The sequence below is a fragment of the Centruroides vittatus genome, unplaced genomic scaffold (genome assembly GCF_030686945.1).
Source record: "Centruroides vittatus isolate TY-2023 unplaced genomic scaffold, ASM3068694v2 contig_1427, whole genome shotgun sequence".
In the NCBI taxonomy this organism is placed as follows: domain Eukaryota; kingdom Metazoa; phylum Arthropoda; class Arachnida; order Scorpiones; family Buthidae; genus Centruroides; species Centruroides vittatus.
In genome coordinates, this window is record NW_027120893.1 from 439561 (window position 1) to 455377 (window position 15817).

Sequence of the window (15817 nt, forward strand, 5' to 3'; positions counted from 1 at the left end):
TTACACCAGTCATTAAAAGATAATGTGTGTAATCAAGTAAATTAATTCGCACAATTATTTTGTGTAGTTAAAGTAAATAAGAACGAACAAAATTGGATGATTTCGAATGGACTCTCGTTCATTTCGACTTTTTAACGAGGTTAATTTCGCACGTTAACGAAACGGAAAGCAACAATAAGTCATTTTTTTCCGAGGTTAAAAGCGTTTAAATTCGTTTGAAAACCCGAAAAATTTGCTTTGTAAAAGACCTTATTTGTAGCAGCGAGTTACCGACAAGTTATTATACGAACGCTCTCTCTTCGATCATTGTTCCATTGTTTGCAACGAAATGGTTTCTTATTGTGACGTCACGGAGTAATTGGGTCAGTTCGGAACGGGAGATTAATTATTTGAGTAACCTTGACTTTCTCGGCGACCCTAAACTCTCCCAAATCCGCGTTGGAAAAGTCTTTTTGTTTGCATTCTTCTCGTAAGGTGTTAAATATTTATCAACTTAAGCGTTTTTTTACGAACCGCCACTTCATTTTTTATTTCCGATGAATGATCGCACAATACATGTCTAATCGTTTGACTTGCTTGACTGAAACCGGAACGCAGAACAACTTATCCAGATGAACAAAGCGCTTGGTTAGCCGAGCATAAAAGGTCTATCAGAGTAAACTTCGCAAGAAATCGTAAAAAGCTACTCGATGCCGAATATTATTAACGAGTAAAACTTTACTAATTAATTATCCTTTCTATTTCATTTTTACGCAGAATTTCAATTGGGTTAATGTAGTAGTTATTTTTCAATTTTCTTTTAACGGCCTTGTCTCTCTCCTAATCTTCCGTATCTTTTTCGTTTACTTCTTCTAAAGTAGTCTTAAATCTTGTCTATTCGTTATTTAAGTCGTGCTAAGTTTCTCCGAAGACATTTTAAGTTTTTCCTTTCTAATGGTTTTCTCGTCCCATTTTCTTTCAAATATTCTAGTTCTTTATCCAACACATCTGGAATTCTTACCTTTAATTTCTTCCAAATCGTTTGTTTCTTGTTTTCCCCCCTTTACCGAAAATTATTCTAAGATTTTACGGTCCATTTTCTCCCAAGCATTCTCATTTGCATGTATAGTATTTTCATTCCGAGTATCTCTTGCACTTAAAATTCTAAAGCATCGTACCGGAATAAGAAACTAAATTCTTACCTTGACCCATACAGTAATTATATTTTCTACATTTTCTTATTATTATTATGACCTTCTTTAAGCACTTAATATTATAATATCTTTTACAATATGCATAAAATTATTCAAAGCTTACTCTCTCGGTCCTTCGCTCTCATTTAATTGTATCTTACTCGGGTGACGGCTGCATATTTTTCTATTATTACTCTAAGAAATTAATCTAGTTTTATTTTAAGTCGAAATTGAATCGCGTGTTTGTTTATCTCACATAATCCTTCCTTATTTAATATAATTCTAATGCCGATATTGATATACAGTAATCTGATTTAATACGACTAATCCAACTGCAACTAAAGGCCACAGGGTAGTCAGAAAGAGAATGTCATACCGAACTGTTTAATACATTCTACAATAAAGTGAGAGTGTATATCGCATAGAATTGATCCACTTTACAATTTAAATAAATCGCTTCACACCAAACTAAACTATCAAAAGTCATTTGTAAATATAGCTGAGGTGCAAATGTCTTCAGTCGTTTTTATATTACGATCATTTATTCATACAGGAAGAACAATACTTTTCGTGATTTGACGAAAGTTTTATTTCGAATAACAAGATCTCCGGCGTGGACACGAAAGCGAGTTTTTTTTTCAATCTTCCTCACATAACGGTAGAAACACAACGATTTACAGACTAATGTCTGAACTTTGGCTGCGTAGTATATTTTATTATACAGTATAACAAACGTATAAATAAATAAAAATTGAATTAATTTACCTTATATAACGTAAAACAGTCTAATAATTCAATTAACAAATCATTATTTTACTATTATACAATACTATAATAGACGAATTTAAATGACTCGATAACTATATATAGACAGCCTTATAACTATAGATAATTATTAATTCTATTAATAGATAACCTTTCGTTCATAACAATCTCTCATTAATGTTTATTTTACATGGAGTTATATACTTTATTTTTGAAATTATGAAAGGAGAAAAATATGAAAAAAATAGTGTGTTTTATAATAAAATTTGAGGTGAGCTCAAAACTGGAAGATGCAGACAATCTTTGTAGATAGTTGAAAAGTAAACAAGTTTGCAGATTTCTTCACTTGTCATCCACAGAAAATTTATATATTTTTCCAAAAGAAAATATTATTAAACCGAAGTCAGCTGTATATAATGTTACTTTCTAAGCTTAATACGATTTTTCAATATGTAAATTCATAGGAGTACCCAGCAGGTAATGAAATCTGGAGTCATATTTTGGCACGTCTCTGCTTTCTTAGCAAAAGAAATATACCAAGATGCAATGAAAAAAATGGATACATCAAAATTGTAACTTATTATTTCTTTCCTTTCGGAATATTGTTTATCTTACATTTTTATTAAGAAATCTAGCGTAACGGTAGAACAGTGATAAACATTTAATAATTTTTTTTTCATTCTAAAACGCATTAAAAACTTATATAAAAATTGTTTCTTGAATACGCAAAAAAAGCATTAAAGTCACTAACAACACTTAATGACGGAGCTATTTTATTAAATTGTGAATATTTATCAAGAATAGACCTAATTTTGTATTTCTGTTATTTACAAATAGAAAAATCGATTTATTTTTTTAGTGTTTTAATATGAATTCACTATTCCATTACTTTAAATGACTTTTATATTACTCTAACACAAATTTAATTAACATTTCTGATCATAAAATCTGAAGAAAGAAAAGAAAAAAAAAACCAGAGTAACGATCACTGTGATTAAGTACAGAATTATCTGTAATAAAGTGCATTAACACTTATAAAAATCTTTTAAATGAACCATCGGAGGGGAGGGGAAGGAATAAGAAAACAATCATTTATTTAATTTACGCCCAGAATTATTTAAATAATAAAAGCGAATTTTTAATTAATTTTCATTCATTATAATTTAACTTCCGTTCTAAATATAAAACTCGACTTACCTCCTCTCCTGGCCGAGATCAAAGTTAAAATTGCCATGAAATACCACAATTCCATGTTTTTTTTTCCCCTTGGATAACTCTTGGATGTAACCTAAAAAGAATTTAAAGTAATTAAAAGACATAATTTTCTTTCGTCATCTACTTTTTTTTTTTTATTCCTTTATTCTTCTCACACTGCTATTAACGCTTTCATAACTTTCATGAATACCAGTAAAGACTATGTTTTACCTTCGCAGAATGAATTATTATATGTTTTAAAAACATTTCTATTCAAAATGTATATGAGAAATACTCGGTTTTGATATTTGTTAAGATTTATCTTAAAACTAAATAAATTATTCTACTATTTGTGGACCCATTAAGATTTGGTCGACTGTTTAAACGACAATTTTTAATTAACGTTATACACATTGCCGTTTGTGATTCCATGCGAACATTTGCTTGTTTGCAAGATTTATGGCAAATGTATTTAAGATTTTTTGGAGACAATTAAAATTCAAGGCACTGTTGCATGATTAAAACCAAATTAAAGAGACAAGTTTAAAAAAAAAATAGAGGTATTAGAGATTGTGTTAATGATGCTATGCATATAGGTTAAACTTCAACACCTGATCAGAAAAGTCTGTTTTATATATATATATATATAAAAACAACATTAAATCTATATTCCAGCTGCAGTTTAAAGCAATTATCAAATTACAAAGCTGGGAAGATCATTTCTAAAGATCTTAGACAGCTTAGATGCGTATGGTTGAATAGGTTGAATGATTTGCATGAGAAAGATTACACTAAAATGGATGATGTAGCAGCTAAGTTTGGGTTTATTACGTATTGAACTTCATTCGAGAGTTCAAGCTATTGTATAACAGGAAATGCGACGGATGTACGAGCCTGAGAAGTACTTTAATAATACTTTTCACGAAGATGGACATCGATTACAATTAGCCAAATTCGAACCTAGATTGGCAGCTCTCTCTATATATATAATATATATATATATATATATATATAATATGAGTAGGATTGTGGGAACAATAATTTTCTCTGTCAAACTATAGTCAATTGTCGATGAGCGAAACAATAGTGACCACCGAACGATGACACAAAATGTTCCAAAAATAATAATGTCAATAGATAGTATATATTGTCTTCCTTCGTGCCCCGGTATATAAATCCGTGACCATATATCACGCAAAAGAGAATTTACGTGACGTGTACACACATTTTTACGTTTATTCAACAAAAATTTTAAATTCCCAGAATGAATATTTAATATCGAGAGTTTGTATACATACAAAACCTTAATTTTATTTTGTTATAATTGAAGATTGGTTTGGTGTTTCCGGAAAACAAATTACATTCAAGTATTGCTTCCTCTTTCTGTTTAATGAACAAGAGCAGCAGGGTATCAACACAACTAATAGGATTTCGGTCCAATCGATTGCAATAGATTAAAAAGTGTTTAGCTTAATAAAAATACACTTATTTTTTGGCTAATAAAATTATTCTTTTCTACTTTCTCGGAATATTATTTCTTGTGTATTATTCGAACCGCAATAACAATAAATTTATCACAAAATTAGATATTTACATAATTGTTATTCGAGTTTATTTATTAGGGTATATATTAATCTTTAAAGAGACTTTATTAGTAATCACTCGATGGCACTCCTCGGGTAATCTATAATCTTATTTTACCCCCGCCATCACGTAACTACGATGATAGATAATCGCGTGTTACAAAGAAACAGTAGGAAATAATGAATTATTGAAAAAAAAAGTCTGTCTGACTGTAGATTTAAATCTTCTATGACCCCTAAACGGTCATATTTCACGATGTTTATGAGCTCGGAGAGAATTTTAAGGTAGACAAGTTTGAAAATGTAACTGTTATTGTTCGAAAGATATCATTAAGAGAAAACATAACAAGGTCTGAACGACACTCCAATTATATCTTTCGTTACGAAGAATGGAATAAACAACGATAAATACTAAATAAAAATGCGATTGATACGTAAGAGAATGTACTCCAAGTCTAACATTGGATGATTTTATTCGTTCCTTTCAGCCCCAAAGCAGTTTCCAGTTGTTCTATTTCTACTGGAATTAACCAAATGACAGACGAGAGTCTTAATGAATGTGCTTAGGGCATCGACTACAGTTGGATTCGAGTTCAACTGTTAACGACTCACTGGAGTCAATAAAGTTTTCTCTTTATGATGTCACATGCGGTCTCTTTCAATAATAGTCTAATTAGTATTCTCGGGAAAGGGAAGTTTCGGTACTTAACATTTTTTAATTTCTTTACGGTTGATACTTTAAAATTCTTCATGCTTCTTCTTTAATTGTGGCAATATGTTGATGACAATCGAAATTCTTTTTTAATCTACAAATTATTTAAATCGTTCGTATGAATATATAAACTTTGGTTCCAAGATGGCGGCTCGTCTCTGATTCCAGCAAATAGAAGAAGGGAAACACTGGGGTATTCTAATAAATTACCGTGATTATTATCAACAAAATTATTAGAACAGGTTAGGTTAGGTTACAACGTACCGTACGTCCCATTGTTTCCTTGCTGGAATCAGACGAGCCGCCATCTTGGAACCATAGGTAACATTAACCTAAACTTTTAACCCGTGTCTTATTTAAAATTTTAGCACGAATTTATTACGATAAAAAAAAAACTAATTTATTTTTAAACGTAAAAGAAGACATAATTATTTTGATAGGCTTTTCTGAGTTTTCTTACCCGCTGTTGTGTTTTTTTATTATTTACTTTAAAGAATTCCCTTTACCGCGTAGACGAAAGATTTTACTTAAGATAATCAATAAAAAATACATCAGATGAGCAGGAACTGAAGAAAAAGTACAATTAATTAAGTTACTGACAATTCCCTTAGGATATATGTAATTAAGCACTAGACATATATTAAAGAAAACACGAATTCACAATTTCAGACTAACTATGTTTTGCTAAGTTTTTCAAAGTTTTAGAATTATTTAATTAAATTCTCTTACCGTTGGTTAAAACAGATATGTTTTGATTAAGTTGCATTATTTCTTTTTAGTAATAGGATTATGCAAGTTTCTGGTACGTATTATTTAATCATTTGGTGGGCAAATGTGATAACGTTTTAAACCCAATTTGTATTTTGACATACGGGTGTAACGAGTGAGAATATCTAGACTCCATTTAACGAGGCATAGACACCTCCAACCTTATTCCATTTACGAGTAATAAATCTATTTAATAATTTCGATTTCACTTGGTTTCATTCATAATTCTTTCCGTGGTCTAAAATTTCCAATCTTATAAAGATAATAGGATTTTAATAATGGCAAGGAGTGTGAGATGCTCATAGATTGAGAGGCACGACGGCTGCAGGCTAAAGGGTGGTTTCTGTTACCGTTGTGCTACTTTGCTGCTTACTATTTAGATTAGGATTTTCTTTGGTTTCCCATAATTATTTAGGTGAATGTCAAATGGGTATTTGAAAAATGACTCGGCGGCCACGACCACTCGAGCCCGAGGCTTATGAATGGATGTTAAATAAAGATTGTAAAGCAGATGTGTGGATAAATACATCTGCTTCGTTATTCTTAAACAGTACGGTTGAAGAACAAGAGGTGTCACCGAGAAATGATGATCCATCTGACGAATAAGAATGGAGTAAATAACGACTTTCTTGACAAGCTGAGATTATAGTAAATGAGATGTCCAATCAGCCATCTGACATTGGTTAGTCAGTTGACAGATGATGTAGTTAATGTGCACCCCTTCCGACCTCGAGAGTGGGATAGACACGCTAGTATTTTAAAGGAGTACTTATTGTAACAGTGTCCTCTTAACAGCACGAGGTCAGAATTTCCCTTAAGGAGCATAGGGGACCACCCTAATCGAAAATAAGGGCACAGAGCTATGTATAGAATCACAGAGAAAATTGCAGGCTGTATTTGTTGCATCGTCTAATCCATCATCGATTGACTATCATTCATTAGAAATTAGAAATTTTTATTAATTTAATCCATTATAGATTACAGGTTTTTCAACTAAAAGATACTTGATGGCTCGAATAATAACAACTTTCGAAAATATAATCTATTATAATATGGTAATTAATTCTTCTCGCATAAAGCTTTATAAATTACAACATGGTATCTTAATTTTTCATCGATTAAAAGTTGTAGAATATGCAAAGAATACATTATTCAATTATTAATTTCGTTTTAATACCGAAAAGTTAATAAGAGGAATTAGAAATATGGCGAAGGAGATATCCTATTTGAAAGAAGGGGGCGAGATAATGGCTGGCGATGTTAAGTGGACTGCACAAGTGATTTAATGAACTAAGACGACAATAAGCATCTCGCATTTTGCATATTATTGTATATTTTGTCAATTTTCCGATATATCAAGCTTATCAGAATATAATATAACAACAATTATCCGAACAAATCACTTTCGCCGACACCCCCGTCCCTCAAATTAGTTCGGATAATCGATTTTTCTCGGTTTTCTCATATTGAGGATAGACAGGAGGCAGATAAGTGCAGCTGAATGGAAGAACTTTGCAACATTTGCTGCAGGAATTTAAAAATTGTTCGCCTTTAATCGAAAGTTTCTATCTCAAATTATATTAACATTCTTTTGCTCAACGTATAAAGGCTCAACTACATCAAAAAATGTGTACAAAGAAACAAGAAAAAAATACTTTTATCAAAATAAACAAAGTGATTTTTTCTCCTTTATTGATCTTATACTCTATTATCAATACAAATCATTCGAAAACATCCTAACTCAATGCCTAATTAGCATAAAAATTATAATCTCCATACGTTAATATCGATACATACAACCTCATATTGTTTATTTTGAATCTCTCAATATTACAACCTTCCGACATAATTAAACTCCAGCGTAATGTTTGATTTTCACTACTAAACATCTTGAATGCATAATTAATACAAAACTATAAATAAATATATACAGGAAAATAGGATATATAATTAAAAAACATTATGAATTAATATTATACTGTTATAACAGATAATATTATAACTCGATTAATGGCTAAAATTCAGCTAAATATGATTTAAAAAATAACGATAATTAAATAGTATAATTAGATAAATAGATGATTTTCCGTTGTTCGAAATGGAAAAAAAATAGGCTACGTATTATAATAATGCAGATAATTAATTTTTTCATCTCAATTTTTAATCGGTTTTTCGTTGTAAAACATTTTCTTCTAAGAAAACGATATTCAATTAAGCGAATATTGTTTTCTTCGGCCATATGTTTCGTTTAAAATGTTTCACATGCTACAGATAAGAAGAATATTTTATAATTATTAAAACATATGTTTGATGGGATAAACAATTTATTTATTTATTATATAGTTCATTAATTTGTTTTTTAAATAATGAATTTTCGAAATATATATGTTTTATCTTTAGTTTTTATTCTGTATTTGTTTCGACATCATTAAAAATAACAATACAGTAAGCTCTATTGGAAAAAAAAACACCTATAAACTTGTCAATATAATCAAATTTTTAACTAGAATCGTGAAGATTAATAATTTTATAATAAAAGAATATAAAATATTCTAAAGAAAGAGAGACAGACATTAGAAAAGAGTAATTGAAGATCAATATAAGAAAGAAGTCGAAAGAAATTTTAATAATAAATCATCAAATAAACCATTATATTATATATATATATATATGACAGTTATTCGATATCGTAAGTACTTTCATCTCGATGTTAAAGTCTTATAATTCGCTGATATTTGTGTGCGATTTAAAACTTTTTAAAATCCTTAAAGTGGAAGAAGAAGAAGATATTTCGATAAGATCATCTACGATATTCCTTTCTAGATTCTGAGTCTCATTAGAATCAAAGTAGTGTTCATCATCAAAGGGACTATAAATGATTAAGTTGGTCGAGAAGATTTCCCCTTTTTCAATGGATTGAATATTCTCTTTCGGATGTACGAAATCTTCAAAAAAAAAGAACGTTTCTCTTTTTACGAGCCTGTTTTGTATTCTTTTCTTCAATTTTTCACTGGTTTCTTACCAAAGAAGCTTTATACATTCACGCCCGATGGTTTTAACTTATTTATTATCAAAAATTACGTAAAACATTAACAAATAATGCCACGAAATAATATAAATTCATGCACTTTGTAATTATTTTATTACCGTTGTTTCTATCTAGTTGTATAATTTTAATACCTTACCGTAAAAGCTGGTATTAACGACATTATCTTAACGTCTCGTGTTTATAACTATTATAATTTCGTTTGTAGACTTTTTATTACACTATTTCCTATTCTGTACGATAACTGAAATAAAATTATTTTTATAAGAATACGATACTATGACAACTTCTATTAATAAAGTGACCGAATCAATCCAAGTTCAGGAAATTTCATTGTAATAGCCGAGCTTTATCTCCATTGTTCTATGACAGGAAAGAGACTTTCAACAATAAGGATGACATATATACCATTTCCATGAAATAGCAACTTTTCTCCAACTTCAGACACTGGTATTATTAACTGACAGTCACATGATTGGTCGAAAGATTAATATCGTCAGAAGGGATGCGAAAGGTTTATAAGTCACGTTTCCTAGCATTACATTGAAAGAGATGAAACTGGAGGGTATAAGCAGTGATGTATTTCCCATTTACTTAAGTCTTATTCTTACGCTAAATCGGTATCGTTGACACCGTAACTGATTTTAAATTAATGTTCGTAAACTCGTAGTATTTAATTTAAAAACAAGAGAAAGTTTTTTATTTATTTTTTTTTTTACCGAAAATAAATTTTTAAACACGAATTCCATACATAGAAATGTTAAATATTTTGTAACGAAGTTCGTTAATGGTTCATCATACACATCAAAATTCATAGAAATATTTGAGAACAATGAAATCTGTCTACGCTGTCATCGTTAAAAGTTGACAGGAAAGCCAAGCTCGATGATTGATAGCTTAAAAATGACTTGGTTGGCCCTTAAGGGGCCAACCGGTTTTAGACACTTCCCCCGTCTTTTCCTATTTCCAGAGACAAAGAGAAAGAAAGATTATTAGGACACGGCTCTAACGATCACCTGTTAAGCAAAAATAATTCAGTTTAATCTTGTCAAAGAGCGTGAGGAACTTTTTAAAAGTGGGCCACATCCCTGCATAGAGAATGGTTTTTCATATTTCACTTCCATCATCTCCTCTCTTAAGTACATGTTGTAAAACTGGGTCGTCAAGATAAACTCGGAATCACTTAATGACTTAATTGTACACTCTTCAATTTACTAGCTGGGGAGTTGAAGAACCATAAATCAAGATGTCTGATACAGCTAATAAATCGTTTAAGTGGATTAGGAATGCGGTTTCGGACGTAACCGCTAAAATTACCACTTTGATACAAAATTGAGTTCTTACGTATTTATTATGTATATGTGCACGGTGAATTTATTATTAGACAAAAATATTAACTCTTTTAGAATTGTTAATACTCAAACGTGATCGAGAAGCTTCATCGCCATTCGTCATTCTGTCGAGTATTTGATGCTTCCCTCCAATTCAAACACGTATATTCTGATTAATCCGTGTACTGTGTAGATTCTTGTCATCGAATTGACTTTCTTTTTAATCAATTTTGTACAGTGTTAAGCATTCATCGATAGCTAAACGGTAATTTTTCCACGCGGGGGTATTAAAACTGCACTCACATGATTATAAATCTGGATTTATTCTGTAAAATTGCTTAATGTTTAGTAGTAAATTTTCTTTATTGGGCATTTATGTCTGGTAAACACATCGAAATAACCGTTTAGAAGTTTTTAATTAACTAAAAAGACTTTTTGTCTGAGACGGCTGAAGCCATGACAATAAAAATTCTCTATTTGATTCGAGAAAAGAAATTGTACGCGATGCAAAACTTGACGATTTACGTATTAAAAATATAAATAATGAATATTTATAACGATATTTACTTCGTTTAACTAGTTTTATACCAAAAAAAATTTATGGTTTTCCTCTCCCCCCCTTTTTTTGGGCCACTTAAATTCTGGAACTAGAAATCTAGCTTTATAAGAATAGAGGTAAGTCATTTCATAACAGGATATGATGTAATTCGGGGGTGAAAAACGTAGGGTCAATAACATAGGAGCGTCTTCGGATGTGAAACATCTTCAACAATTATTTCCGTTTCGTCATTTCCGGAGTGATCGAAATAGAAGCTCGAATTTAATACGTGAAAGCACGCGAGGTGAATTACGCTTTGGTAGCGATTATAACAATTATCCGGAGAAAACGGATCACGCAATTATAATCGAATATTCGATAAATCTAAGCGGCATCAAGACGGAAGAGTTCAGGATTTATGCCAAAGAATTTTGGGGTTAGAAAAACCAGTTTGGGATTACCAAAGTTATGGTATAATTAATGCAGTTAGCAGGTATGACAGACTATACCCGAGGCTTTCTTCACTACAGTATGCCCGAGGCAACCGATACAAAGAAGTATTGAGAGAGATTAAGAAGAAAGGAAAAGTTATAGATAAATACTTGGCCTCGATTTTCAAAAGTCGTCTGTCGTCTGACCAGTTTTCTATTACTTACCGAATATCTTTTGTTTTTAATTAAATACATATGTTAAACATTTGATATTTGTATAAGAAAATTTATTTAATATAACCTCTACACCAAACCTCTACATGGTAGAGGTTTAGCTTAAATAAATTTATTATATTATTTCCTTAAAAAATAAACCAGGGATGTTTCTTTAACCGACAGTGACGATTCTTTAGAAAAAAGGAGCATTTTTTAAAGCTATTTTATGAACGTTCCTAGGCTAACTGTTTAAATCGAGATGTCTACATAAAATGATCTATGGCTACTAATATCGTGGAGATACAAATTAAAAAAATAATGAATAGTTATTCCCCTGCATATATATAATATATATATATATATATGTTAAACTTCCAAACTTTCAATACTTCCAGCCTTTATTTTTTAAGTAAACCATAAATTTAACTTGATTTAAATTTAATTTAAAGTGCAGACATATGTAAACTTGTTTCTTAAGTAAATGAATGTAAATATTTTCTCACATTTAATGATTTATCAACTGTGTTTAAGAACAGCTGAAGATTCCCAATTGGAAGAAGCTGGTAGCTTCCTTAGTTGATTCTTCTGATTTAGTTATTAACAGAAAAGTTGGTGCTGTCTCTATGCGAAGTTAATCTCGTTACCAAAGCGTGACTAACCCCAGCACGCTCCCTGTCAGAAGCAAGACCCTATCTAATTGAGAGTGGATTGTGTAACCCTTGTCCTCCTCTCTCGCTCCTTCTCCCCTGCTTACACACACAAAAAAAAAAAAAACATAAAAAGATATTCCAGGGAAAACGAAGTAGATTCGTGCACCTCTACTCCTCTTTTTTTGACGTAATTTTTATTAATTTTGCCAATTTCCCAACTGGTTTTAATGACCCGCTTGAATTTGACATAAAATCACGTGCTTGGATTCGCAAAAATTACGCATTAATCTTTATTCACTTTTTATTCAAGCCGAGTTTAGTACGAGAAAAGTGATCTTCACTTGCCTCCGACATGTAGAAGATACTTATTAACATCATAAATTCGCACGAAAATAAGAAACGTCGAGAGCAGACGTAACGAAAATATATATATATATATATATATATATATACAGTATATATTTTTCATTAATAATATAATTTTTAAAACGTTCCTATCTCTAGATTTAGACTACAACCTTCTACAATTTTTCGAACAATACACTTGTATTTATTGTAGAAATTATATAAAATCAGCATTAAATAACAAAACGGTTTACTTATTTTAAAAAAATCGATACGTATTTTAAATAATTATTGAATAAATTATACAAATATTACGCTTTGTTTGAAAACAAATTCAATTTCTTAAATCCCATTTGTACTACATTAATCTAATTGTTTAAAAGAAAATTACCGAATTTAACAATTTACAAGTCAAAATAAATATTTTAAAAAAAATGCATCGTTATTTTATTAAATTTTTTTTAATCTTTTAATGTTAATTGAACTATTCGTTAAGATTTTTTGGGTTATTTTTAGATTTTCTTCGAGTTGACAATTCATTAAGATCTTTCCGTTCTTTAGCATCTTAAAGAAGAAAAAATGCATGCGATGGGATTATCATAATAGGCTTACTGGCCTAGTTATCGAGCTTAATAAAAATTAATGATAGATCAAGAAATTCATACTTTCTTCGAGTTTAAGTAAAGATATTCGGAAGGAGATGCTTCTTCGATTTATAACCCCGCATCTTTTCAATGGAATTCGGTATAAAAAAAAAGAAAAAAATGTATATCAAACTAGAAAAAATAATACAAAAAATATATCCCAGATAAAAACTGTGCGACTCTCAAATCGAAGCATTGATTTTTGCTTGGTGCCAACAAGTGCCAAGCGGTAAGAGTCTTTGCTCTCGCAGAGACACACGATTGACAGATCCGGTTAAAAAAGCCATTTTTTTTTTTTTTGTTTTGTTTTGTTTGTAGAAAAATCTAATAGTTTAAAACACATGACGTTTTATTCAATCGTCATCCAATTATTTTATTACTATCTTTTTTTTTCTCTCTACTTTCGGACAATTTTAATTGATTATTAATCTGTCAAAATTTCTGGTGTCGTAAGGGGTGGGGGGAAATCTAAAATCGATTTAATATTCACTAGAATCTTTTTCAAATCTCGAAACTTTAGATTAATCGATATAAAAGTAGAGAGGATTTTGCATAGAAATCGATTTCCCGTTAATTCGTTTCAAATCTGTTGGAGAAAATTTTAAACTGGCTATTGAAAAAAAACGTATTCAAACACTAGAAACATTCAAGAAAATGTAGCTTTGTGAGTAAAATGCGCTAATGTATGCAAATCCAATACGCAGTAAAAGCTAGATTGCATTGTAAAGGAACGGACGGAAGGGAAAATGAAAAAAAAAAGAGGGGGATTCATTGGCACAATAGGAGGATTGCAACCATTAAGATGTCACCGACAGAGACTGTTGTACACAACTGTCAACTGTGAAATTCCCTTTGTAACCTTCGGGCATTGGCACATCTGTTTGCCCGCAAGTTGCCTCAGGTCGGCGATTAAAATAAATAAATAATAAAAAAAAAGAAAAAAGGAAAAAACGAAAAACTTAACTTCACGGGCGTGAAATCGGCCGTAAGTTTATAGGACTTTCCCGACAGTTTTGTTCCCCACACATTCCTAAATCGATTGCTATAAATTAAGAGAGCAGATTTCACAGAGAACTGATTTAATTTACATTGAATGCGTATGTAAACACGTGTTTAAAATAATTAAAATTCCAAGCATTTTGTTTGTCAGTTGAATTTAATTTACACACTTTGACGTCAATTTTCCAGAAATTTCTTGGAGTATAAATTAAGTGTCGTGACGGATATTTCGAACACAAGTAAAATAGATGACGATTTAAGTAAACTTACTCGAGTATTTATTATTTCTAACTTATAGAAATACGGGATCGTTAACAAAAAAAAATATGAGTCATCAACACTAAAATATATCGATTACAAAGTTTTGTTGCGTGTTTTTTTTTTCTCCCGATAAGCCAGTTTCTGTATTTAAAATTAATTAAAGTAACGAATAATAATAATAACAATAACAAACCTGAACGTCTTCGGATAACTCACAAAGCAAGCCACATGATAAGTTTGTAAAATGAAGCCAAAGAACAGCTTTGCGGTCGGAGACTACTAAACTCCTTGCTGGTCGGAAACTGTATGACCGCTCGGCGTTGTTGTGACCAACAGTTTCACTTGGCAACAATGCGAGCTGATTGGATGACGTCTCAACTGCTCCTTCTAACGGGAAGAATCGGTACTAGTAAGGCGACGATCGGCATTTCTGTAGCAGCAACTTCAGGTAAATAGCTTTTCGGAAGCAAAGAGCGTCAGAATTTATTTTCCGCTTGTTGCTAGGCGCACGATAATCATTTGGAAAAGAGTAAACGGAAAAACTTCTAAAACCAATTCGATACAATCTCGATAATGATATCTTCGTGACTACCAGTCCGTGTTTATGACTCATTTCGGGGAAGGTTTCTCTACCAAATCCCAAACTTTTATATCGATTATTTGTTTTTATTTTGAAAAAGATAAATTTTATATACTTTCGGGGTCAGAAAGAACTCTTACCTTTTAGATAAGATGATTTTTACAGATAAAAACATAAAGAAAAAAAAAAGATATTTATCTGGTCTATAGATCAATAACCCTTCCAAATTGAAATTTACTCGGAACCTTGTAGATCAATATTATTTTCGGTCTTTAAAACAGTTTCTGTGTTTACTATAGGGATGGAAGTAATTTAAAAGTAGGAAAAAATATATGACTAGTCTTATCGATTAAAAAGATAAATAGATTTTAATGAAAACAATTCTTTTTTTATTTAGGAAGATGAGAGAGGATCGATCGAATTCGAAAAAATCAGAAAGAGATCGTCTCTACTGTTTAGACAACTAATTTTGATCTCGTTTGTGAAGATCTTTTGATCCTCCGATTGTTTCCAATGATCTCGTATTAAATTTAACGTCTGGCATGTCGATCTCTTCGCATCTCTTCGAGGAAAAATATTCGA

The 15817-nt window shown here is 30.8% G+C and overlaps 1 protein-coding gene across 1 annotated transcript in view; it reads right to left on the reverse strand.

The window, feature by feature from the left end:
• LOC136968282 (latrophilin Cirl-like) overlaps positions 1–14979 on the reverse strand; it is a 60230-nt gene extending 45251 nt beyond the window's left edge. The window contains exons 1-2 of the mRNA XM_067262282.1: positions 14849–14979; positions 3135–3225 (exon numbers count right to left, since the gene is read on the reverse strand). Coding sequence (XP_067118383.1) covers positions 3135–3189 — 55 coding nt within the window. The 5' untranslated portion in view covers positions 3190–3225; positions 14849–14979. The remainder of the gene's footprint in view (positions 1–3134; positions 3226–14848) is intronic.
• Positions 14980–15817: the final 838 nt, after the last annotated feature.